Source organism: Melozone crissalis, unplaced genomic scaffold (assembly GCF_028551555.1).
Source record: "Melozone crissalis strain CALT ecotype California unplaced genomic scaffold, PUWL_Pcris_2 ptg000033l_1, whole genome shotgun sequence".
Lineage (NCBI taxonomy): Eukaryota > Metazoa > Chordata > Aves > Passeriformes > Passerellidae > Melozone > Melozone crissalis.
Genome location: NW_026535811.1, coordinates 9,347,463 through 9,373,227, shown reverse-complemented (window position 1 = coordinate 9,373,227; position 25,765 = coordinate 9,347,463). Strand labels below are relative to the sequence as shown.

The window sequence follows — 25,765 nt, the reverse complement described above, 5'->3', positions numbered from 1 at the left end:
TAGAAATAGGGGACTGAAGAAGCAGTTGCTGGAACTAAGAGTAAAAAAGAAGCCCCAAATTTTTACTCTCCTCCCATTTCCTAAGCATATGTTCTCAAGTCTCTGACAATTCAAGTGAATTCTGGAGGAAAGGAATGTGACTTTTAGCCCTGTGTTTCAGTGTGAAGGCCAATTCTTATCTTTGAGATGACTGAAAACATTGCATAGCCACAGGTTCAGGTACAGGCTGATGCTGGGCCTCCCCTCTGCCATAGTTGTTTTATTTGATGCTTTTGCTTGGGTTCAAAGGAAATGTCTGTTCTTTGTACTTGCAAACAGAAGACAACATGTAAATCTCCATCACTGTGGTAAAATCAGTTTAATTCCATGGTAGCAGAATTGGTGAAATTGCTTGTCTTGAACTGGAAATGTTGTTGTTTGAAGGATGTTTTTGTTCTCATGCTACCAAATATTTTGTGTGTTCCCTGTCACTCTTGGGAGAGTTCTTCCCAGCTCTGTCTGACATACTCCAATTTAATTGTTTCATGTATACACATTTTATGAGATTTATTAATTCCTGACTGGGTTTCTTTCCCTCTGCTGAGTATTTAGTAGCCAGCCTTTGAGGGGAGTGACAGTGACATTGGCACAAGGATTTGTATTGGTAAACACCAACAGAATGGGTAATGAAGAACACAGCTCTTTCTGAATCTTTTATAGCTGCAGAGAGAAGCCTGGAGTTTCCAATACTGTTAGAAATGGATCACAATGACAGTGTGCATGCTGTTTAACAGTGTACAAAGCTTAAATGCATGTACCATTGGTTTTTGTTCAGATTGTGCCTATAGTGTGGTATGAAAATGAATCTGCAGCTTCCCCAGCCTTGCTTGGTCCTGTATCTGTGCCAGAGGAAGATTTCTCACGGGTCTATCCAGCAGTATTTAGGATGTGATGCATTAAAAAGTTCTTTTACAGTGTGTGGGGAAACTAGTGCTGTGAAACAAGGCAGAATTGTAAATAAAGTATTGGCAACACTCAAGAGGATCCTGAGTTACAGCTGAGTTTCATTCCCAGTTGCCCCAGGTTTAGGTAAAATTTTATCCTCCCATTTTGTCTCAAGTTCTAATTCTCTAATAATACAGTTATAATTTTATCTGGTTCTATGATTGTTCTGCTGAAAAAGTGTTCCTAAAAATTGCCAAGCCTCTTGATTAGGCTTTTGCCTCTCCAGCAAGAGGCTGTAATGTTTCCTTGATGATATAGTAGTTCTTGTGTCAGTTTTGATTTTTAAATGGCATCTAGATCTTTCAGGATATGGAATGAAAAAATAAGCTATAAAATGGGCCAGGTGTACCTCCTTTGAGGATTAATCTGTTTTCATGGTTAGACGTCATATATTTTTCTACCAGGAGAGGTCACCATGGTAGTTTCTAAAAGGCCGATTTTTATTTTTATTTAATTGCAAAAGACCTTGTAAAAAGAGAGCTTCTTACTTTGTGGGGCAACTTGCACTAACTGTGCCAGTCTAAAAACAACAACAAAATATTATTTTCATCATACACATGTTTTTAGACACTGTAACAGCACAATAAACATACAATTTGTATAATGATAGTGCTACAGGAGTAAGGGAAAAGTTTTGTCTGATTTAGTATTTTGATGTTAATTACTTTTTAAATTTAAGAATACTGAGTGTATTCTTAACTTGAAGAAAATAGACTGGTTTTGCTATAAATCATACTGATTCAACTGAATTCAGGCCCTGTGGTACCTCCCTTTTGGAGACAGACTTTATGCATCTGCTTTCCTCTGGAAAAGGAAAATAGAAGACCCAATATGCAGAAGAATTTCCTTTCTTTGCTGGAAAAACCACTGACATCTCTCCCGAACGCATGAACACCTGCAGTTCACTGCGCCAGAGGGTACACAATTGCCTCAGAGACTCTCTTTTCATGGAGATACGCATCCTCCTGCTGTAAATATAGGCAAGGCTGCCCAAAGTACCCAAACTTCAGAGTGCCAAATGATAATTGGTTTACTTAACCCACCTAAGGCATGTCACTGTTTAACTGCTCTGGTTCTGAACTGGACATCAGGGTGGTTTTTTTCTCTTTTCTCTTTCTCTTCCTCCACTGAGGACTTCCTGCCTGCAGTGGAGGAGCTCTCCTGTTGATTTTTCTTTGTCTCTGGTTTTGCCCCATCTCCCATCTAAGCTGTGTAGCTGTTGGGTCAGCTCTAACCTGTAGCAGAGGAGAAACAAGCCTGCAAAAACTTAATTGAGTAGTCTCTGTGATTTATGGTGAATGTATTCTAATAGGGTTGAGGTTGTTTTCTCCATGCCATCAAAGCAGTCAGCATTAGGAAGAAAAAAGGCAGAATTTTTATCTATTTCTTGCCTCTGTGCTGGTTTATAATTCTAAATCTGATCTTTGCCATATAGCTTGAACACTTAGGGCCTTCCCCAGGTCTGTTTGATAAAGTGATCATTGGACAGTGCAATATATGGAGTTCACAGGTGCTCTTCCTGCTGTCCTCACCACACTGTTTCTTACAGCTGATAATGGACTTCTTACAGGGTATCCCATAATAATTCATGGCATTTTGTGGTATTTGTGTAGTGTATGCTCCCTGGGTGACAGCAGGTGTTCAGTCCCATAAAGGCACTGACAGCCAAACTGCCTGGGTGGAAAATACATTAATTTCTGTGTACTGTGGGAGAGCCAGACCCTGTGAGTGCAGAACACACATGAATAAAAAGAAACTTATGGCTCATAAGCATTTGCTGTATTCTTTTACTCCTGTAAACTTCTGCGAGAGAAAGCAAGGAGGAGAATCCCTGTTTCTTTCTGAGCTTCTTGTTGGTCTGTGGGAAGATGAAAAAATAGATTGGGAATATTATATTATAACAATACAAATAATAGAGATGGAATGTTGTTTCATACATAAAACATATTAGGAAAAAAAACTGAGTTGACAAGTCTTTCAACACATTGTATAAGCTCAAGTTGTCTGCTGAGTGATCTTGCTGAGTTATCATTGTTTTTCTGGAATCAAATGCAACTCTCAAGCTTCTCAGTGTGAATTATAATTCAGTTCTTCCTGTGGGTTATATTACCTTGTGCCTAATGCACCACAGAACACTCTCAGTGATAGCTGTGTGCTTTTCAAAGGTCTGAAATAGAAATCCTTCTGCAGTAGGTAAGGCTGATTGACAAAGCTAACTAGCAAAGAGCCAGCTCATAATTCCCTTAGTGAAGTTTGACTCACTGGGGCTCAGTGGAGTTCTCTGTGCAAAGGAGTTTTAGAATGTGGCCAAGAGATTTGAGAAACATTTCTTGGGAGTGAGGGGAAGGTGGAGAGACACATGCAGGATTTTTTCAGTTCCTCTCCTCAAAATATTGACACCCTCCCAAATCAAAAGGTTAAAAAACATGGAAGTAATGATTTAAAATTCTGAAGTGCATAGGCACACTGTATTATTTTCCACTCCAGGAGCAAAGCTAAACCCTTCACCACCTACCAGAGGTGGTCCCTTCAGGGATGTGCTGGGGAGAGCTGGAAGGCTTCTGTGGATCTATAGAGAAATTAGAATTTCAGCCACTAACTTACTGAATCTTAATCATTATCTATTTGATTATATTTACCTTAATGGCATCTTTCAGAATCAAGCAATTGAGAAAAGAGTCCTTGTCAAAAATAGCTGATTTTCTTTGGAGAAAAATTGTTACCTGCTTAAACAGAATTAAAAAATAACTCTTCCTCTGTGATTCACCCAGCTCACTTGAATGTGGCTGTCACAGGGGGAGCACCCTGTGCTTCCCTCAGGAGTGTACAGCTTCATTCCATGCAGGAGGCAGTAAACAAGTGAAAAACAAGCATACTTCTGGTAGGAAGTCAGAAAATGCAGTTATTTGTCAGGTGTGCATGGAAGTGTATTTTTTATGAAATGTTAAATCCACTTGTATCCAAACAACAGCCTTTGAGTGCATTGGTTTCACCTAAAATTTGGAAGTGTAAGTCAATGGTACTATAGGACACTTAGCAGCATTTGGCATTTTTTGTTCTGTATATTGGGTATTTTATTTTCACACTGGACATCTCTCATCTTTGCAAGAGCCAGCATGATGGTAGAAAAGAAACATTCTCAGTATCAGTAGGTTTTCATGGCATTTGAGCAGCTATTAAACTGAACAGGTCACTAAATGGACATTTTCAACTGTAAGGACTGGAAAACCTTGAAGACAGGTTATCAGATTAAATTTGGGACACAAGTACACGTGTGCAAACATTTGGACTATTAAACCTTTATGCCTCTTTCTGAGGCTTCATTGTCTGGGGCTGCCATTCCTTGATTGAATCTCCGTGAGAACACACTATTCATTTAGCCATCCCACTTCCTCCTTTTACCCCAGCACCTAAATATTCCAATAAAAAAAGTGAAGAGAGCCTTGTGTGTGCTCTCCACCTAAAACACAGCTGCAGCTGAGAAAATACCCTTCTTTTTCATGTGTGCACTTTAATCACTCCGGCGAACTTCCCTCTCCTGCTTCCCCAGTGCAGTTATCCATAACCAAACTGGGATAAATTATAAATTCCAGGCTATATATTTAATTTACACACACACACACATGCCTGTGTAAAAGTGTTGGATTTCTGTGTTAATGCAGGCATTTTTTAATTTGGTCATCAATGACATTTTTGGATAAATGTTGATGGCTTTTCCACAAGGGTTTTTTATTTGATTGATTGAATTATATATGGGGGAAGTTATTTGTGTGCATATTTCCCTTTAAGCTTATTTTTGCAAAATTTTAATTAAATTAATAAAATGAAATTATACTAAAAATAGCATAAACATGACTATGTATTATTTTATTATCAATTTGGTGGAGGGAGGGAAGATTTATGCAGTGGATAGACTTCAGAAAAGCAAAAAAATATTTCAAAGATGAAATTAATTTAAGAGCAAGGACTATTATAGTCCTTATGTGTCTTAAGTCTTTTCCCCAGAATAGAGGGAGAAACACAGAGCAATGGAATGCTGCTACTGACTTTAGCAGAGGTGTTGGATAGCACAGACCCAGTTTAAAATCTGTAATTAAATTCATTTGTTGGTATTCCTGTGGCAATTTGAGTTGCCACGATCAAAACAGGAAGAGACTGTGACATGTGTGAAGAATCCATATCCATAGATATGGATCTCATTTTTATGAATAATGGTTTGTTCCCACTCACTAATTTTGGTTTCAGTTTCATTAGAGGAGTTCATCCCTGGCTTTCTGTTGATGCCAAGGTGCTTTCCAGGTCTATTAAATCTGCTCAGAATCCTTCATCATGCACTTCTTCCTTGACCACTTCCAGAAGGGGAAAAATACTGCTGGGAGCCAAAATCAAAAGGGTTTTTGGGTTACTTACGGGTGTAATCCCATTTTGAAAGCAAGGCTTCTGGAAAATTGCAGAAGGCTGGAGAATGATCTCAGACTGACACACAGATGGATGTAAATTTCATTTGCAGATTGTTTGTGCTGATTTTGTTCTGGTTCATATTTTGTCCACAAGTTCTCACCATCATTTGTTACCATTATAGTGAGAATTAATAATTTTTCTGACTTTACAGAAAATTGCTTGGTTGTTTTTTTTTTTCCTTTTACCAGAAGATAAATGTGAGGCAATAAATTTAAGGCTCTGAAAAGTGTTTATGTGTAGAAGAGGAAAAGGAGGGAGGTTAGGGGGTTTTTTGGAAGGTGAATTTAGTGAGGTGAAGATTGATCAGCCTTGGCAGCTCTGGAAATATCTTACATTAGGAGTACGCACAACAAGAGTGCAAATATCACAATCTTCCTTGTTTTTTTGAGGGACCACCAGCAGAGCTGTGATGTTTGTCCAGTTTCCATGCTTTTTTGGTCTTTGGCCTGTCTGAGGCTGCCAACAAATGTGTTAATGGCTGTGGTTTTGGTAATGTGGACACCTGTCCAGGACAAAATGAACTGTGATCAGTAATTAATGTCAAATTTGTTGAAGATGTAAGTTCCTCCTTTCCCTCCTTCCTGTCAATAATTTATTTTTCCTTTTCATGGACTGTGCAACCGTGTTGACTTCATCAGGGTTTTCTGGGCATAACCAAGATGGGTTCTGATCATAAAATACCCTCAGGCCAGATGTAGTTTTAATTTAGATTTTAAAAGTGCCCTCAGAGGATAATCAAGGAAAATCTAAGAAGTTTTTGCTTCCTTGGCACTTCTGATTGTCTCCTTTCTACGCAGCTTTTCACCAAAAGCAATTGTAACGTCTCATGGAGGTCCATGAAAATGGTTCTTCCACTCTCATAAACAGTGCTCTGGTTCCTTTAGTGGAACTCAGAGATTACTAAGAAGAAAAACAAAATGCTAGACTGACAATACAGGAACGTTCTAAAAACATAGACAATTTAATAAGTGAGAGAGTATCTTGAAAGATTCCAGAAATGCAACAATTCTTTTCCTCTTTTCATTTTTAGGTTGTCCTTATGATTTGATTTGACTATTATATTTGAATCAACATTTCTATTTAGACTGTAGACAGAATGCAAACCTAGAATTACTTGTAGATGCTCTTGATAATACATATATTAAAAAATGAAACTTGGAGAATTAATTTGCTGTTTATTTTCTTGTGCTTCTGTCTTGAAAATCGCTGTAAGCTTTCTTAGTTTTGTACTAAGCCTTGGTTTATTCAGGCTGAAAGTGCCATGCAAAAAAGAGGAAGACTGTGTATAGTTTCTTAGTTGTCATTCCAGGCAAAACAAGGAGGCAGAAGTGAACACAGCAATGTTAACCTAACTTTGTTAAAAATCAAAATTAACATGAATTTTTGCGTATTAGAGTTTTTCCTTATATTTTTTTTCAGCTTTGAAGTATTTTGTTCTCTCTTGAGCCATTCAAAATGTCAGTTTTAAAAACAGGTTGGTATTGTCATTCAGTGAAAATTGTGATTTAAGGGTGTTTTGCTTTTGGGGTGCTTTAGAATCCCCCAGGTGCAGGTTGAGAGCACGTTCAAGTTAAAATGCAAACATTTTCCAAAGCTGTAGCTCCTGCAGTAGGTGTTTGGTGACTCTGAATTACTGGGTACAGTTTGGGTTGGAACAAAGCCTAGAAGCTGTGCTTGGTTTGGGCTACCACACTGCAACACAGAGGAAAACAAGGAAGGGGGGAACAAAGATCTCAGTGAATCTGCCCACATTTTGATCTTCACAAATCTTCTTTCTTCAGAAGTATTTCAAAGTACACCCATCCTTGGTCCTGCACGAGTGCTTCACAACGCAGTGCTGAAGAGGGGAGCAATATTAAAATATTGATTTGTTTTATTAAAATTCATTTATTTACATGTTGGATATATAGCTCACCTCCGTCACCAATCCTTATGGGTGATTTTATCTTCCCAGATATCAGCTGGGAATATCATACAGAGGACTCAAACAGGTCCAGGAGATTTCTGAGCTCGTTGAAGAGAACTTCCTGGCACAGGTGGTCGACTAGGAAAGGTGTCCTCCTAGATTTGTTGTTTATGAGGGACTTGTGGGCAAAGAGATGGATGATGGTTTTGTCTTGGTGACCTTGAAGGAGCCAAGTTTCAAAAGCTGGTGATAGAAGAGAAGCTGCCAGCAGAATTTGGATCCTGGATGTGTGGGGAGCAGTAGAGGCTGGTTAGTAAAGTCTCTTGGGAATCTGCTCTTGGAGGTATTGGGGACTCTGAGTATTGGTCACCTTCTCAAGGCCATCTCCTAAGGGCACAGGAACAGGCAATTCCAAAGGGTTGGAAGCCAAGCAAAGCTGGCCAGAAGACCATCTTGGCTGAGCAGGGTTCTTCTAGACTTTAGGGAGGGAAGGGGGGACAGGTGACATGGGAGGAGATTCTGTCCCCAAGGCAGGGAGAAAATTAGTGCAGCCAAAGCTCAATTGGAGTCCAAGCAGGCCAGCACTGGGAACGACAATAAAAGGGGCTTTTACAAATATGTTCATAGCAAAGGGGGAATCAGAAATAGCATTGGGCCATGACTTCAGGAGATTGGTCACCTCAAAATAGCCATGTAGAGAAAGCAGATATTTAATGTCCTCTTCACTTCTGCCTTCAGCAACGATGGGCCCTGGGAAGCCCAGAGTTCTGTCAGAAAACCATGACTGCTGGGGGATGATAAAATCTCAGTCCATCCTGAGTTTGTTTGAGGCTTTCTGCTACAGCTGGATGTGCATAAATCATGGGGCTTGGTGGGATCCATCCCAGGATACTGAAAGACCTGGCAGATGTCATTGAGGGACCTCGCTCCATTTATTTTTCAGTGGTTTTGAGAGTCTGGAGAGGTCCCACTAAACTGAAAGCTGGTAAATGTCCCAGTTTTCAAGGACAAGAAGGAAGTCCATGGTGATTTCAGACCTGTCAGTCTCATTGCAGTGCCTGGTAAAGTTATGGAGAAAGTTGTTTTGGGAGTTATTGAAAAACACTCAAGAGACAGCACAGTCATTGGTTACAGCCAGCACAAGTTCATGGGGGAAAGTCCTGCTTAAACAACTCAAATTTATCCATAGTTGACTAAGGAAAGTCAGAAAATGTGGGGTTTTTGGATTTCTGCAAAACTTTTGATCCTGTCTGTCACTGAATCCTTATGGATAAATGCTCCAGCACACATCTCAACAAGCCCATGATATCCTGGATGAACAGTTTGCTCAAAGAGTTGCAGTAAGTAGGGTCACACCAGCCTGGCCCTCAGTCACCGGGGCTCAACTTCACAGCTAGTGTCGCAGACATCTTTTATGAAAAATCCTTTCCTTAGGATTTTTCCTCCTGAGAATCTGAGAGGCCTCAGGAACAAAATGTAAACATTGATTGTCTGCTGCTGTGGAATGCAGCAGGTGGATCTTTGATTAGCCCATGTTGGTTGTTTCTAATTAATGGCCAATCACAGCCCAGCTGGCTCGGACAGAAAGCCCGAGACACAAGCTTTTGTTATCATTCTTTCCTATTCTATTTTTAGCTAGCCTTCTGAGGAAATCCTTTCTTCTATTCTTTTAGTATAGTTTTAATATAACATATATAATAAAATAATAAATCAAGCCTTCTGAAACATGGAGTCAGATCCTCATCTCTTCCCTCATCCAAAAACCCCTGTGAACCCCGTCACACTCCAGTATGTTTTTAAGTGATCAAGACTCAGAAATCAAATGCACATTATAAGTTATTTTGAGAGCTGCACTGGACTGGGGAGAGCTGTGAGCTCCCCCAGAGGCCTCACAGAGAGATCTGGATAGACCAGAGAGCTGGGCAATCACCAACTGTATGGAAATGCACAAAAGCAAGAGCTTTGCTCTCCCTCTGAGATGAGCCTGTCCTGGTTATACACGCACGCCGTGGGACAAGATTCCCTATGATATACTGATGGAATGGAGCCTAAACCATCTGTTTATTCATGCAGATCACATTCAGGAACTGATTATCTCTCCCTTTTATTTACTGCCCGGCATATGCATACAAAAAGTCAACAGATTAGGCTAAATCATTTTTATTGTGTTATTTATCTCAACAAGCTCATTTGTATTAGTCCTATGAATAAATTAGATGTGCAAACTGTACTGACAATGAAAAACCCAACTCTGATCTCTTCCCCCTTTCACTCTGTTAGGAAATAGTTCTGGTGGTGTTTTTTGGCGCTGAGTACCTGGTCCGGCTGTGGTCTGCAGGCTGCAGGAGTAAATATGTTGGCTTCCAGGGGAGGATCCGGTTTGCCAGGAAGCCAATATCCATCATTGGTAAGTTTTAAACTATTTTGCAACCCTCCTGCTTGTTGTGAATAAAAATATCCATTTCTGCAGGGGTCTTGTTGCAGTTCTGAGCTATGCCTACCCCTCAAGCATTTATCTGCTTTGTGATTTCTCTTCTTTTGGGTTGCTAGAACACTTAAAATATGTTTAAGGCAGACATCAGCCTTAGAAATGCAGGACTGTAAAGTGAAGAAATGACTAAACCTTGGGTAATTGCAGGAAATTGACACGATTTTGAACACAAAATCCTTCCTTGAGTATAAACAAATTCTTCATCTTCTTCTAGAGCTGGTCTATTTTTGTGATGTAACCATGAGGCCCATAGGGCATAATTTTTACTGCTCATTGTGTTCTTGATTTCCCTCTCAATTAATAAGTGTTTCTTAGGTTGGTATATTAGAGAAAGTGATAGTCTCACTGAACTGTGATTTCAAGGGGTTCTCCCTGCTATTACCAAAATACTACCAGAGCAAATATTCATGTTTGTATTGGAGCCTCTGGGGAAGACACCGTGGGTTTTATTAAGAAAAGCTAAGAATGGCTATAGCTGGTTGTGCACTCAGTGTCAGCACTTCATTTAACCTTTGAAATTCCCCTAAGGATATAATACATTGGGAATCAAGATTTGCTTTTCTACATCACATACAGATGGAACAATGTCTGCCCTGACAGAACAAGGTAAACTTGGGAAATACCTTTGCTGGGAATGACTGAATCATACTGACTCATCCTATTGTTTTCAAATCAACATGAATAAAATACAAACACTGGAAAAAGAAATGAAAGGATTAGAACAGAAAGTAAAACTTAATGCATTAATTTTATTTCTTCATTAATACAAAAGTCTATATTTTAAATTTAGAAAAAAAATCCACTAAAATTTCTTTGACAGCAGGGAGATTTCTTCTATGGGATTTTGTTCCCTCTAAAATTTGGGTTAGTTCTTAGCAAGTTCAACATGGAAAATCCCAATCTGAGGCAGAGGGAATGTTCTGGGACGCACAGACTCATTAAAAAGATGGGAGGTGGATTCTGATGCAAAGGTCTGGGAAAGGAACATTTAAAGGGACTGACAAGCAACCAGGAGCTTGAAGGGAAATCAGCAGGGGCTGGAAATATGTGGTATTGAAAGGTGTCAAAGAAAGGGCAAGATGTGCTGAGGATCTAGGCTGTAAAATAAGGCTGTTTGGACCAGTAAATCTGGATTAATAAGGGAAATCTAAGCACTGGAAACTGGGATGAAAAATAGGAACAGAGGAGAAGCAGAACTAGAAGAAGAGGTTGGGAGAAAAAGAAAGAAAGAAATATCTATACCACAAAGAACACTATCAGAAAAGAAGAAAGTGCAAATGAAAAAATCTCTTTCACTCTCAATATGTGGTTGAACTCATTTTCTGAGCATCAGTCTTTTCCACCTTTAGTGCCTGTCTTCAGATGGAGATGTGTATGTCTAACAATTTAGTAAAGACATGATGCATCATTTGCTAAAGGGCAAAGATCTGTGTTATGATGTGATGGGAAGAAAACCCACCCTAAATTCCAGTGTTTACAAATATACATTCACACACATACATGATAAAGGAACAGCGTAAAAGAATTTGCCGTCAGGCATTCAAAAGCTAAAATCCCAAATGAAAGCTCCTTCTGTAGCCTCATCCCTCCCTTTATTCATTTTCATTTTCATTTTCATTTTCATTTTCATTTTCATTTCATTTTCATTTTCATTCATGCACAATTATTGTAGTACAGTATTTAAACTGTGTGCTTTCCCTCGAAGGGGAAGGTTTTACATCAAAAATCAGACTGCTACTGGAAATTAATTCAGCTCAGAGACTGAAGGATGCTGTTGGTTATAGAACTTCTGCAGTACTTGTTGCAGCAACTACATGGTTGTAAATGAGGCAGGAGAATGTTTAAAAGGAGAGGGAAAAAACAAGTTAACCTTGCTGTAGGAAACTGTTGTTGCTGCTCAGGTTGGATCCCATCCTGCCTCTTGCCCAGGCATCCCATGGAAAGTTGGTTAAAATCAGTTTTCACAAGTGGACTTTATTTTCTGAATGTCCAAAGGGAGACTTTGAATTTGGGTTGCTGAGGTTCTGAGCCCTCACAGCTGCAAGTGAAGTCAGCAGGGCTGGAGTTTTGAAGTTCTGTATAATGTTAAGTGCTCTGAAGAATAAAGTGCTGCCTATTTCTAACTGGCAAAGGGAGGTTTACCAAAGTTTTTCCTCGTTTTGCCTCCATTTGCTACCCAGTTATAATAATATTTTTTAGTTTTTAGTTAGAAATTAAAAGGGAAGAATTTAGATGCTCTAAAGAGGTTCACCACAGAAATGCCTGTAAGGAAATTTAAAAAAAACCACAAAACTTCTCAGAATAATGTTACAGCAAGGTTCAATAATTAAAAGAAATGGACATGCTCACTGAGCTGGAACTGTGTAAACTGCAAAGTTGTGGAAACAAAACGAAACAAAAAAAAGAACTCTGGAAACAATTATTTTTTCATACAAATAAAGACAGTATCACATAGTAAACTAACAATTCTAATTTATTTTAGCCAGCCTTTCTTCCTACAGTTCCATTAGGTTAGAAAGCTTGGCTTCACAGCTTTGATACAGCTTTCAAACTAAGTGTATGTGTATATGTATGCATGATACTTCATGGATTTCATTATTGTGTGGTAAAAACCCTTGCATTTCCTCTTGGATCAGAAGCCTTGAGCCAAAATATGGGTTCATTTCTAGGGTGCACAAATGCCTTTGCATTTTTTGTGGCAAGCAGCCTAATCCATGAGGTTCTTTGAAAGGTCTGTTACTGAATTCATCCTGGAAGAAACTGTAGCCATGGGGGTTTTGATGTGAAACTATTACACAGACTTAACATGCCCACCAAATTTCAGCTGACAATTTCTTTTTTGAGGTGCTTTCCTTAGTCTGTATTTGTCGCATTTTTTCAGTGCTGAGATTAAAAAAAAAAAAATAAAACCCCCCAAATTAATACATTCTTTCTTCTTTTGTTTGTTTGTTTGTTTGTTTTTTAACAGACCTGATTGTGGTAGTAGCCTCAATTATTGTTCTGAGCATAGGATCTAATGGGCAGGTGTTTGCCACCTCTGCAATAAGGTAGGTTCTGCTGTCACGGCAGCTCTTCACTACCACAGAGGTGTGTATCTGATTGACTAATTCCCAGTTTAACTGTGTATCTGATGGCCTAATTCCCAATTTAACTGCATGTCTGATTTTCCTAACACAGAGAAAGTTATTCTATGGAAGCACTGGGGGACTGGATGCTGTTGTGCTTGGTGACCAGTTGGGAAACGAGTGCAGGAACAAGGCGAATGAAAAATGGTGGGAATGCTGAAGCCAAGTGGAAAAAATGAAACATTGTGTCCTATTTAAAACATCAAACAACTGTCTCCCTGAGACAAGGGAGAATTACAGAGCGTGGGTTTATTTAAGAAGTAATCCAGACAGTGCTTAACTTCGTGCTTTTTGAGTACGAGTAATTACTTTGTTTAAAGAGTAATTATGCTTTGGTGGATTTGTTTGGCACGAGTAACTCACACTGTACATGAAGCAGAAACACTTGATGCACACAGTGTTTGTTCAGCTTGCATCAAGTACTGCAGGCTTGTTTTGGGAGGTGAATGAAGTGAGTAAACAGAAGAATGAGAAGCAGTAAGGTGTACTTCCTACTCCTAACCCAACTTCCAAGATGTGCTGCATGTTTTGTCACAAGCTTCCCAGTGCAGTGGGATAACTGGGAAGTGGGAATGTCCAGTACTGTTTAAACTGTCCAGCTGTGCAGGCAAACGCTGGGGAGAACTACATGTACAGAGTGTTTTTAAGGTAATTCTTACATTAGAACATTCATCCTTCCCCGATGGTAAAGACTCCACCCAGGCAGCAGGAATATCAGCTCCTATAGGAAAAGAGGAAGGTGCATGAGGAAATTCCAAGGGTTGGGTTTTTTAAATTTAACTAGAAGCATAGGAATGACTTCAATGAAAAGGCCCTGTGTGTTTATATGGGAGCCCAGTGGGTTTTGGGCTCAGTGAAGCCTTTCCCAGTGCTGAGTCCAGAGTCATTGTCCTACACCTCAGAATGCTCTCTGAACCCTAACCCACATCCCTGCAGTGTTATCATTGCTCCACTGAAAAGCCAGCAGGGTCAGGCAAATCTGAATTAAAAATCAAAACCTATCTCCACAAAAAAATCTTCTTGAAGATTGCTAAAAAGAGCCGAAAATACTTCTAGTGAAAATTTTTCAGGTAGATTAATTCAGTGTTCATCCTTTCCTGTTTTTCACTGGTTTGTTTCAGAGATAAAACAGTAAGATGACTGTAGGCAAACAAAATTCATTGTCAAAAGAGCAACTAAATGAAATATTTCCATGGAATAAAACTATGCTGAAGAACCATATTGATAATTACTTTTATTTAGTTGAAAATATTTGGAGCTTATGATTGATTTAGTTATTCTCCTAAAACACATAGGACTGTATCTATTTCTAATGATATAAGAGATATTTCAGTAACTCACACAACAAGGATTTCAGTAATGCCACGTTTGATTCATATTCTGCTTTTGGAAAACAGAGAAAAAGGTTTGCTCACATTTGTGTTAGCAAAGCTTGAAGTTTTAATTTGAAAGGAGGGATTTAAAATTTGGAATCATAGGACTTATACAGATTTCCCCCTTATTTTGTTTGTTTTCCCATTAAAGAATTGTTTTCATAGTCAATATTTCTGAAGAAATTTGACTGTAATGAAATGTGATCTAAACACAGATGCCTCAAGCCTGAAATGCCACCCCCAGGTAAGGGCAGTGCTATCACAGTTCTTGAGCACAGCAGTGTGTGAGTGGACTTAATCAGTGGTGGGTGGATAAGGCAGTATTGTCCTCAAGCATTTTTATGTGTTTATTGCATTTATTTTAATGCTTCACTTTCCTTACAGGGGGATTCGCTTTCTCCAGATCCTTCGGATGCTCCACGTTGACCGCCAGGGAGGCACCTGGAGACTCCTGGGGTCAGTGGTCTTCATCCATCGACAGGTACCAAGCCTTGAAACATCCCCTAAAATTCATTTGCTTCAATGAATTCTCTCTGTGGGCTTCAAGTAATGGTCTGCTGTCTTGGTTTGAAAAGACAGGTGTTTGCTAAGGAAGTCGGGAGCCTCTCTTGAATGGAAAATGTAAACCTCCTCCCTCTGAATTATTATAATTTTGGAATCAAGGGGCTCTCAGGCAAAGATACAGGAACAGGAATAACAGTTCTTTACTAGGAAAATTAAAAAATACAAACGCAATAGTACAAACAAAAAAAAACCCCAAACACTGACAGAGTCAGAATACAACCTGACACCCAGTTGGTCAGGGTGTTGGCAGCAGTCCCATTAAATGGTGGCTGCAGCCCTCCTGCAGTGACAGGGGTGGTTCTGTTGGAGCAGGGATCCTGTAGAAGGGTGGAGTCTTCCTCTGAAGGTCCAGTGGTGGTGTAGATGGGTTTGGTCTTCCTCTGTGAATCCAGTGGTAAAAGGCTGTCTCTGGTGTTCCAAATGTCAGATTCTATCCAGGTAGGAATGCTTGGCTCCTCCTCCTGGGCGGAGCATCTCACAATGGGATGATGTAATTTTATCAGTCATGCAGTGAGACTCAATGACTCATTAACAGAAGATATTTCCTTGAGGGAGGATTGGTTTCTGGAAGAGATAAGGAAAACTGCCCAATTAACAGAAGATAACTTCCCCACCTCTAACAGATGGCAAATAGAATACACACATATTTTACAACCCAAGACCGCTGGTTTAAATTATATGTTACATCGCAAGAGAAAAAAAATACTTGAAAAATCCATCATGTGTTTCTTCCTCCTTTTAAAATGGGAAGCTATTTTTGCTATTCAGGGCAGTGGCTAACAGGGTATAAACAAAAATGTTTGGGTTTATTAATTAACTGTTGTAGTCTTTGATGTTATCCCTCAATGTAATTTCTTAAACACAGTTTTGTGGGCTGCCTTTCATATTGCAAGTACTCTCCACTATCCTTGCAGAAGATATGTTCCTAGCTTGGTTTTCCTGGGGAAAACCAAACACTAATGGGAAAGCCTTGCTAGAAGAAGTCAATTATTCAAATATTTCTGTTGTGTTCACCTTGAATATAAAGTTTTCTAATTCATTCTGTAAATTAAAAAAATGAACTATGTTATGATGCTGTGTAAGAAAAGTTACTTTTTCAAGGGTGTGGTCACAGAGGCAAACCTGGCTATAAATAGGTGCATGTCTGCTAAAGCTTTGAAACAATTTTTCTGTATGAAAGCTCTTAAGCAGGAAGAGTTTAAAAGTTTTTCTGCAGATTTAAAAATATTTTTAATTGAAGGCTTCTTTTTGAGTGTCCATGGAATCTCTTGATGATTATCTTTATTAATATAATGGAAAATTATACAATTAGCCTTGAAGTCTTGCATCTCTGTGGAGGGCTAATACTCTGCTATTAATCTCCACATCCCACTTGTTAGTGTGGCTAACTTGTTCATTTGAGTGTAGATTTGTTCTCCACATACTGACAAAGAGTTACAAATTTCCACACAGACCTTTTTTAATTTTCTGTTTGGAAAACTGTTACTCTGGAACAGAGAATGCACTGCACTTAATCCAAGCCAATAATTTAATACTAAAAGAAAATTTCCTTCCTTTTATTTTTTTTCCCCCAGTACAGTAGGAACTTTTATGTCACGATGGTTGTGCAGAAGTGATGCACACCAAAGTGCTGTGGGATAATGCCTCCTTTTATATTGCACAACAGGATGACTTTTAATGCTCCAAGTCTGTGTGGTCTCCATTTATTATGCTTGCATTGCTGGGTATCTTGCTAGGGCAGAGCTGATATCCAAATAACTTGATATCCAAAAAAATGTTTGGGAACATTTCTTTCCTGTGGGTGTTCAGAGTTTTAGTCAAGAATCAGGAAATACTCTCTCCAAAACACAACACTTAAATCTTATGTGTCGCAAGCATAAGAAAGTTCAATGGTTTAAAAGGGGGGAAAAAAAAATTCTTGGAAAATAAATTTATGAGTAAACGCACCTGAAGTTCTGCTTATCCAAAGAAGTGATTATGGTGATAAATAAAACTCCACAGATCTGTAGTACTTATCCAAGCAGATCACCCACTAACACATTAAGAAAAAAAAATACCAAGCACACATTTCTGTATTGACATTGGACAAGTGTAGCTGAAACCCTAACACGGTACCAAACGGAAGGAAAAATGGAACCTTTATTCCTGTCCAGCCTCTGAAAGAAATTTTTGTTTAAAAATTAAAAAAAAACAAAACCAAAACAAAACACCTCTGCTGCTTTTTCTTCCAGGCAGAGTACAAAGTCCTCATCTATTTTTGGTGTTTTTTGCATTTGATAGTCTTTCAGAAAACATGGGCCCCTAAACCCTTAAGCGATGTGAGAAAATGAATTCACATCTTGGTGCCCTGTGAAAATAGCAAGCACTTGTACCTCCCTGGGCCCTGAAGAGCTTAGTAAAGTTGTCACCAATGATTTCCTTGTGTTTTGGAATTTTACATATAGCTCAATTAGCTCACTCATGCCTGGTTTGGCTAGGATGCTCTTCTATTTTCAGCAGGTTGAGTTTATATACCAGCATTTCTTGCCAAAGGCAACAAAACGCGAGTCAATATCACATGTGGTGGTGGAAAGCCATGGAGAAACGGCTAAGGCTTGCTGAAAAGCCAAGTTAGCCACTGAAGCTCCAGCTTGTGAGCCTCTAGTTGGTGTTGCTCCTTCCTCACCTTGTTTTGTGAGGTCTTCCACTGCTCTCAGGACAGGAGGGATTCTCATATTTTTTCCAAGTGTTGAACTTTGTATTGTGTGGTCCTTATTTTAACTGAAAATGGAGATATAGCTGAGTTTAAAAAATGTGCTGACTCAACTCTCTCAGTTTTCAAATCTACCTTTGTCCATTTCTTGTTCTTACTGTTTCCTGTGTGTGTGAATCTGAAAGTCTCTGCTGCAAAGAGCCATTTGTTTTAGGCAGCACTCTTTATTCTTAAGCTCTTAGCTAATAAAACCCAAATCCAAGTCAATATTTTAGCTGTTTTACTGGAGGCAAATGTCAAACCTGAAGTATAACATATTAGTTTTTCTACTGTGATGCAAAAGCCCCACAGATATTTGCAACATTTTACAATGATGTATATACATATGTATATAGGATGAAAACCTCATACACTTGTTTGTTTTCTCTCTCAATAGGAACTTATAACCACTCTGTACATTGGATTCTTGGGATTAATTTTTTCATCCTACTTTGTTTATCTTGCTGAGAAGGATGCAGTTGATGAGGATGGAAAGACAGGTTTCTCCAGCTATGCTGATGCCCTTTGGTGGGGAGTGGTAAGTCCTCACCAAGAAAATCTGTGTGTGCAAACAGGGCCCAAGGTTTTCTGTTCCAATTGTGATCTTTTCAGGAAAACCTGGCATTTCTTTCTTTGCAGAGTGTATTTCTGTAGAGAAGCTTGACAACCTCCTCAGAGGAATGCAAGCAAGAATACAAGAAATACAATTAAATTATTGGGGTATTCAATTTTGTTGTGAAAGCAGGTCAGCAAGTTCTTAGCAAAGGACACCGAATGCTTACAGATATGAAAAGTAAAAATCATTTCAAAAAGTAAACACATCTCAAAAAAAGTAAACAATCTCCTTCAAAACCTGTATCACTTCCTTTAAGCTCTACTTAGTTATCTCAAAAGGTGCATAACTTAAAAACCTATTCTATATGTGAAAGTAGGGTTAATGACGCCATTTTTTTTTCTTTATCTTTTTGTGTAAAACATACTCTCTCAGTAATAATTCAGACTTTGATGCAGGTTATAGGTTCCTGTTTTTTGGTTTTTATCTTTAACTTATGTGGGGGGATAGAATGTAAGAGAATAGAGGTAGTGCAGAAAAAGGCAATCTCACCCCTGAGGAGTTGCAGCTGTGCTAATTACCAAAGATTAGGAACACCTGCCCTTAATGGGCCACAGGTGTGTCCAATAAGGATGAGTGCTATAAAAGAGTGGGTTAGTGGGTAGAAAAGAGGGTTGGAGTTTGTTGGCTATATAGGAGAAGGAGTCATTGCTGTGTGGAGCTGCCCATGAGCAATCGCCAAAAAGGTATGGAAGATTTGAGAACTTAGATGCTGTGTAAGTCTCTACTTCAATGAGGTACACAGAATTATAGACTATATTATGTGTAGCCTGAGTCACCACTCTGTAAGTGGTTCACTATAAAAATATTTTAAACAATAATTTCCTGTCACTAGGCTATCAAGTATTTATTTAATCTGCAGAGTATCACCTATGACTATGCTAAACAGTACAGACCTAGGAGAATCAAGTGAAAAAAGAAAAATCTACTCAGTGCTAGATGGACATGATAATCTAAGGTGCTGGGAATCAATGAAAGCATGAAGCAAGCCATAGAGCTTTCACTTGTTAAAGTCCTCAGTGGGTATGGGATAAAATTTTAAGAATATGAAACCTCAAACCTCACGGTTATAGCTGTTAAGCAACCTGTAGCTAGTGGAGGAAAAGTATGTGTATCTCAGAAGTAGACATGGTGCTGCATTTTAAAAGAAAAACAATAAGGGTGTAATTGGAAGATACCCAAGATTGGAATTGGAAGATGCCAAGCTTTGCAAGAACAAACTAGTACTCTTATTCTCACTTATTCTTCCATTATTTTTGTAGTTCACCTCAAACACCAGTGAATCACTTTTAGCATCCAGTTCTAGCCATGTATATTTGTGCACAAGTTATTTCTGCATGTGATAATAATTCTGTGTGGGCCCAGTGTACTCTTCCTACCTTTCCTTGTTTCTTTTTTTTAGTGTTTTTTTTTTTTTTTTTTTAATTCTAGTTTTCCAGAGTTGCTTCATTAGTTGCATTGAATATTTAGGTATGAATTAGAAATCACTATATGCTATTGAATGGATATAAGTAAAGAGTAAAAAAATTAAAGTTAAAAAAGTCAGAGTGTGTTTCTACAGCAGTGTTTTGGACTTTGGGAATTTAAAAAGAGTTATGAAGACCATCAGGGAAGCTTAAAATGCACAGTATCTGGTTGAGATAGATTATTTGGGTCTGTGTTCCAAAGTGTGTGGATGGGAGATGCAAAGTGTTCAGTGGGTTTTGTTATTGTCCAAAAGTTGACTTGCTTTGTGTAGCAGCAAGATAAAAATCAGCTTCTCTTTCTCTGGCCATGTGGGGAACACTGTTCAAATTGTTGTTCAAGCTTTTCAGGCATCCAGGCCTCCTCAGCATTTGGTGAGTCACGGTGCAGGTGCAGTTCACAGCTGGGAACAGGAACAAAGGACAAAGTGAATCAGTTTCTTTTTCTTTTCAAATCTCCTGGAACACAGAAACACAGATGTGGAGTTACTAGGGAGTGAAATTTGATTTTTGCTTCTGCCTTTCAAAACTGAACCATTGGAAAAAAAAAAATCTTGGTATGAAGTATTTGAAAGTCTTATGTGTCTGACAAAAACCACAGAGTATGTTATGGGGAACATTTTGCTTTGAGGAGAAAAGTGCAAGCTTGCTGAACTTGATACAAATGACCTGAAAGGTTTAAATACAGGGAAAAGAGAAAATAAGGCATGAATGAGAGTTGGAGTTAATTGCTAACTACATTCACCTGCTTCAGTTAAAGGCAAGGGTTTTTCCTCCTAGATTTGGCAGGCAAGCAGGTCGAACTGCAAAGACATATCAAAGGCTTGTGTTTCACATGAAGCCATTCTCAGCAGTTGTAACATGGAGGGCACGTGTAAAAGCACTTCCAACAGCATGGTCACTCTTCCAGGATTGCAACCTGTGTCACAGCATTTGCCTTGTCCCTTTTGGGTATTTTTTCCTTAAAAGAAGAGCACATAGGAGGCTTCTCTTCTGCTGGCCCTCCCTGCTTGCCTCTTGCTGCAAGCTCAGCTATTCTGTACCACTGGACTGGAGTTGAATACTTGCTCCAGTGAATTGGTGTTAACTGGCACAGGTACTTGCGATCAACTGCTCAGAATTTCCAGCAGTAAAATTCCATGCCAGAAGTAGCAGTTGGAATCCCTTTATGTTTAGTGTGGTTTTTTTGAGATGTGTGGTTCTGACTCCTTTTTGAGAATCAGAGTTCTTCCCTTTTTGAGGTATACATGTGTGTGTTCAGAGCCTGTGTGTGCAGCTGGAATGGGCCATCATAAATCCCTATCACAAGAGGTGTCATTTTCCAGAGCCCAACACTCCCTGCTCAGAAATACTGATAACTTTGGGCTGTACTAGTAGAAAAAAAAATTCTGCTGTGATTAAGAAAGCCAGAGAATTACATTATTTATCATCATTTCCATGTATTCCATGTGCTAATTAAATTACCAACAAGGAAGCCTCTTAAGGTAGCCAGGGAAAATCTTCCTGAGACATGGTCAGGCACCTGCAGGAACCTGGCAGCCAAGTGCCTGCTGTGGAGGTGGAAAATTCATCTTTCCTGTGGTTACAGCTTTCATGCTGTCTTCCATAGTAAAATTAAGGCAGCTCAGCGTTACTGCAATTTGGTTTTAAGTCCTGGCTGCTGGAGAACTTAGTGAAAAAACCAACCAAAACCTCCCCAGAAAAACCAAACCACCCTCAAAAAACCAAGAAGCCTTTCATAAGAAAGAAGAGGGGAAAAGAAAGGGAAAACCACTGACTTTGAAGGGTCACCTGAGTACACTGAGGAGCTGATGTGCTGTTAAAGAAACAGCTTTAACTTCCTCCACATGCTGCATTTCAAAGTTGAATTTTGGGGGATCTTATTAAATTTTGGGGACTGGCAAACTCATTGTCCTGCTGGCAGCACACAGCACTTGAGTTGCTTGACCAGCCACATTAAATCTGGACAAGGCAGAGCTCCTGCTGAGAGCAGTTTGCAGCTCAAAAAAACCAATATTCATTCAAGGATATAGCTACAACAAAGTGGTCTTCATCAAGTGGAAAATTCATGGTGAATAAACACAAATATAGCTATTTTTTGGAACTTGGAAAAACTAAGTTTGGTAGTAGTTGCTAATTTTTTTCCCTGCAAATCTTTCTTCCAGCTCTGAGAGTAGGAGGAAACATATTCTTCCCATGCCTTTATTGCTTGATAGTTTCTTCTGAGAAGACTATTTTTGCATAACATCTAAGCATTTGTCAGCAATTTTTTCCATAAAAGGCAGCCTCTTTATAGTCAGTGTAAATTTACATATTCTTTTCAGTCTGTTTTGGCTGTGTTTCTGCTACCATTCAAGGCAAAGTGAAGGGAGGGGCACTAGGTTTGGGGCTGGTACATCCAAATAAAAGTACATTTTTTCTATTTACAGCTCTCCCCAGTGGTTAGTATTGATGACAGAGCTCTTCTGTTCCTCACCAGAAGCTTTTTCGCTTCTCGGGGATCCAAGCCATGTTTCTCACACCATTTTATGGCAGCATCAGAGCTCTGAGGATGCTGAAAACCCAACACCCCCACGGGCCGGGGTTTTTGTTTTAGACTGTGGTGCATGTGTGTCTTGTCCTGCTGTGACCATGGTGCTGAGGCCCCTGTCAGGTGGGATTCCTGTGGATTCCTGCTTTGGGATCAGCTGATTATCCCCTTCCATTGGGCAGCAGGGGCTCCTTGTTACATGACAAACCTTTCTGATGGACCAGCTGCCACCTGGACCCTCTTTTCCTTCCTGACCTCTGGCTCATGATGAATTCTCTTTCATCCTGTTTGGGGCTATTCCTATTCTTCAGAAATAGCTCCAAACATCTGTCCCATTCAGGTCCTCCTGCTTCTGGGGCTTTTCAGGGCTGGCCTGCGACCTCTGTAGCAAGTCCCTACAGGTCCCAGACCTGAGGGCACTAATTGACCTAATGACCCTGACCAGCATGACCCCACTGGTGGTGCTCCATGTACAATATTTCAGCAATATTTAAATATTTTAGCACAGGAGAGATTGTCTGTAGCTCAATTGCAGCTGCGTCGAGGTTTGGGCTCCCTCAATCCTGATTTCCACCCACAGGATGATGCCCTGCTGTTGTCTCCTCCCTGTGAGCTCATGCTGACCACTTGATCCCAATCCTGACCTGTGGCTTGGCAGACCTGCCTCGTTGTGCTGCTGCATTATAACCCAGACTCTGGGGTAAACCTGGCTGCACTTTCTGCTTCTGTTTTTCTTGAAAGGTCCTTGTGGGATTTCTGGGCTGTTCAGATGGTCTGGGGAAAAGCCCAAAGATGGCCTTGGGCCCCCGGGTTCGAAAGGACGAGAGGAAGCTTCAGATTTGTTCTCGGTCTCGGTGTTTATTAATCGCTTATCTAAAAGATTTTCTCTTGGCCTGACAGAGTTCTGCTCAGCAGTCAGCCATGGGCACACACTGAAAGCCCCTGGGGCGGTCACCTATCTTTATACCCGGAGTTACGTATACAATATTTATCATTTTTCTCCAATACCCTCTACCCTTATTAACCAGTGTTCCCCTAGTAAGGTCCAATCCCGGAGTGCCAACATCACCACAGAAGATGGAGGCCTAGAGGAAGAAGAAGAAGGAGAAGGGCACGCCCCAATCCCTCCATCTTACCTCTCTAGACCCCCCTGTACAGGGATCTTAAACCCTGTATCTCACACTCCAATTAACTTGTCCCTTCACCATTCACCCCAGTGAAATCCTCCCGTCCTCATACTGATGTCATCTCCCATGTGGGATCAAAGTCCAGCCACCAGACATCTCTGGCAGCATTCCAGGACTCCCGAGCCCCCCAGGGGGGGTCTTGCTCACCCTGCACCCCAGTTCTGAGAGACTGAGATCCCACAGTCCTGAATGGAGAGGTGCTGCCCTGCTGGCTCTGTTGTCTCCCTTGACTGCGAACTCCTTCTCCCTAGCCCTGATAAGCAGTATCAGATCCAAGTTTAAGCACCTTGTGGCTTAAAAACATTTTTGAGTGGCCAGGTATTGTTGCAAAGTGGGCCCAGCCAGGGAATAATGTGCTCTGACTCCATGATTTCAGAAGGCTGAGCAAATGCTTTATTAAGCTATATTATATATAATATATATGTATATATTATATATTTCATATAGTTATAGATAATGTATGTATATAATTATATTGCTATATATAATATATATGTATATAACTATATACATTTTATATAGTTATATATATGTATATAATTATATATAGCTATATATAATACATATAATTTACATATTCTATAATTTACATATTCTATAATTTACATATTCTATAATTTACATATTCTATAAAGTTATGTACACATATAATATATATAATTATATACATATATATTACATGTAGTTATAGATAATGTCTATAATTATATACATTATATATAATTACATATATAATATATATTATCTGCTTTATTAAGCTGTATTATATTACACTAATACTATGCTTTACTAAAGAAAAACCTGTGGCTGTCTCCAGACAGTCATGACACAGCTTTGGCCTAATTGGTCAATCAATCCAAACAACCATCACAGGTGTCCAATTAACAAATCTCTCAGTAAACAATCTCCATAATGTGTTCCACATGTGCCAAATCGCAGGAGCAGCAAGTAGAGATAAGAATTGTTTTCTCTTCTTCCCTGAGCTTCTCCCTGCCCTCTCCAGGAAAAATCCTGGGAGAGAGAATTATGTCTCTCTCTGTACAGAGAATGTGAATATCACAGCCAGGTCTTGTGTTTGTGGGGCAGAAAGAAAGAAATCTGAGCACAGGCCTCAGCTGTGTTCAGGTCTAGCTCTACTGGCAGGCAGACTTTGGGAGATAACACATCCTGGAATGGTTGTGTTTCTCCTCTTGCTGTGAGGATTCAGTTGGGATGGGTTTGTTCTGTCCTGTTTCATTCCTCTCAGCAGAGATTTCCTTATTCCCACATCCACACCCTTGTCTCCTGATACTTCACTAATTGCTTTCCCCGTCCATTTTGTTTTTCTCATGCTTTTTGGAGAAAAAAAAAAAGCACTAAAACAGATGTTTCTTCCTGGTGTAGGTAACAGTCACAACAATTGGCTATGGAGACAAAGTTCCCCAGACGTGGATTGGGAAGACCATAGCTTCCTGCTTCTCAGTGTTTGCCATCTCCTTCTTTGCCCTGCCAGCTGTAAGTGGAAATTGAATCTCTTCATTACAGGTGTGTGAATGCCTCTGGCTCCTGTAACCTGTGGATCACAGCAGTAAACACATGCTGTTTATTGAAGTTACACAGTTCTGCTGTTGATCTGCTCAATTTCAGATTTATTTGTTGGGATAAATAGAACTAATAGAATAACTAGAACTCTGACAGTGTAGACATTTGAAAATTCATTTTATAAAGTCTTTTATTAAATGTCTGTTTATTCCAGGTGCAAAGTACTTTATTTAGGTATGTGAAGCTATATACATGTCTGAATAGTAATTTTGTTACTTTGCTAGGGTATTCTAGGGTCTGGTTTTGCCCTAAAAGTACAGCAGAAGCAACGTCAGAAGCATTTCAATAGACAAATCCCAGCTGCAGCTTCCCTAATTCAGGTAAGGCCACAACAGTAAAATACTAAAATAGTTTATTGGAGAGAGAGTATGGCCTGGAAGTTCAAGTGCAAAGAATCATCATTTCTAAATTTATTATGGATCTATAACTTATGTTTAGCCACTTTGCTATTTTGATCCAGATCAGTAAGTAGAGAAAATGAGATAATTGCCTCTCCCTTTCTGGAAGCTGTGCTACAGCTGATAGTCATAGGCATAATGACACTAACTGGATGCAGTGAGTATATGTAGTAAAATACTAAAAAAAAGTAAAAATCTTCACTATAATATTTCATCCATAAGTTCCTTTTCATGTTCTTTTAGGACCTGTGCATCTGCCAAATCCTGATGTGATGAATGTACAAACACATTAAGAAAACCACACCTGTTTTTAGAAAAATCTCCCAGTGTAACATTCCATATGATAATATAAAGAATT

The 25,765-nt window shown here is 39.4% G+C and overlaps 1 protein-coding gene across 1 annotated transcript in view; it reads left to right on the top strand.

Annotated features, from left to right (window-relative positions):
• The window catches only part of LOC128940408 (potassium voltage-gated channel subfamily KQT member 1-like), a 402,931-nt gene that overhangs the window by 15,957 nt on the left and 361,209 nt on the right, over positions 1 to 25,765 (top strand). The window contains exons 3-8 of the mRNA XM_054281792.1: positions 9,632 to 9,758; positions 12,811 to 12,889; positions 14,725 to 14,821; positions 18,033 to 18,173; positions 24,812 to 24,922; positions 25,234 to 25,329. Coding sequence (XP_054137767.1) covers positions 9,632 to 9,758; positions 12,811 to 12,889; positions 14,725 to 14,821; positions 18,033 to 18,173; positions 24,812 to 24,922; positions 25,234 to 25,329 — 651 coding nt within the window. The remainder of the gene's footprint in view (positions 1 to 9,631; positions 9,759 to 12,810; positions 12,890 to 14,724; positions 14,822 to 18,032; positions 18,174 to 24,811; positions 24,923 to 25,233; positions 25,330 to 25,765) is intronic.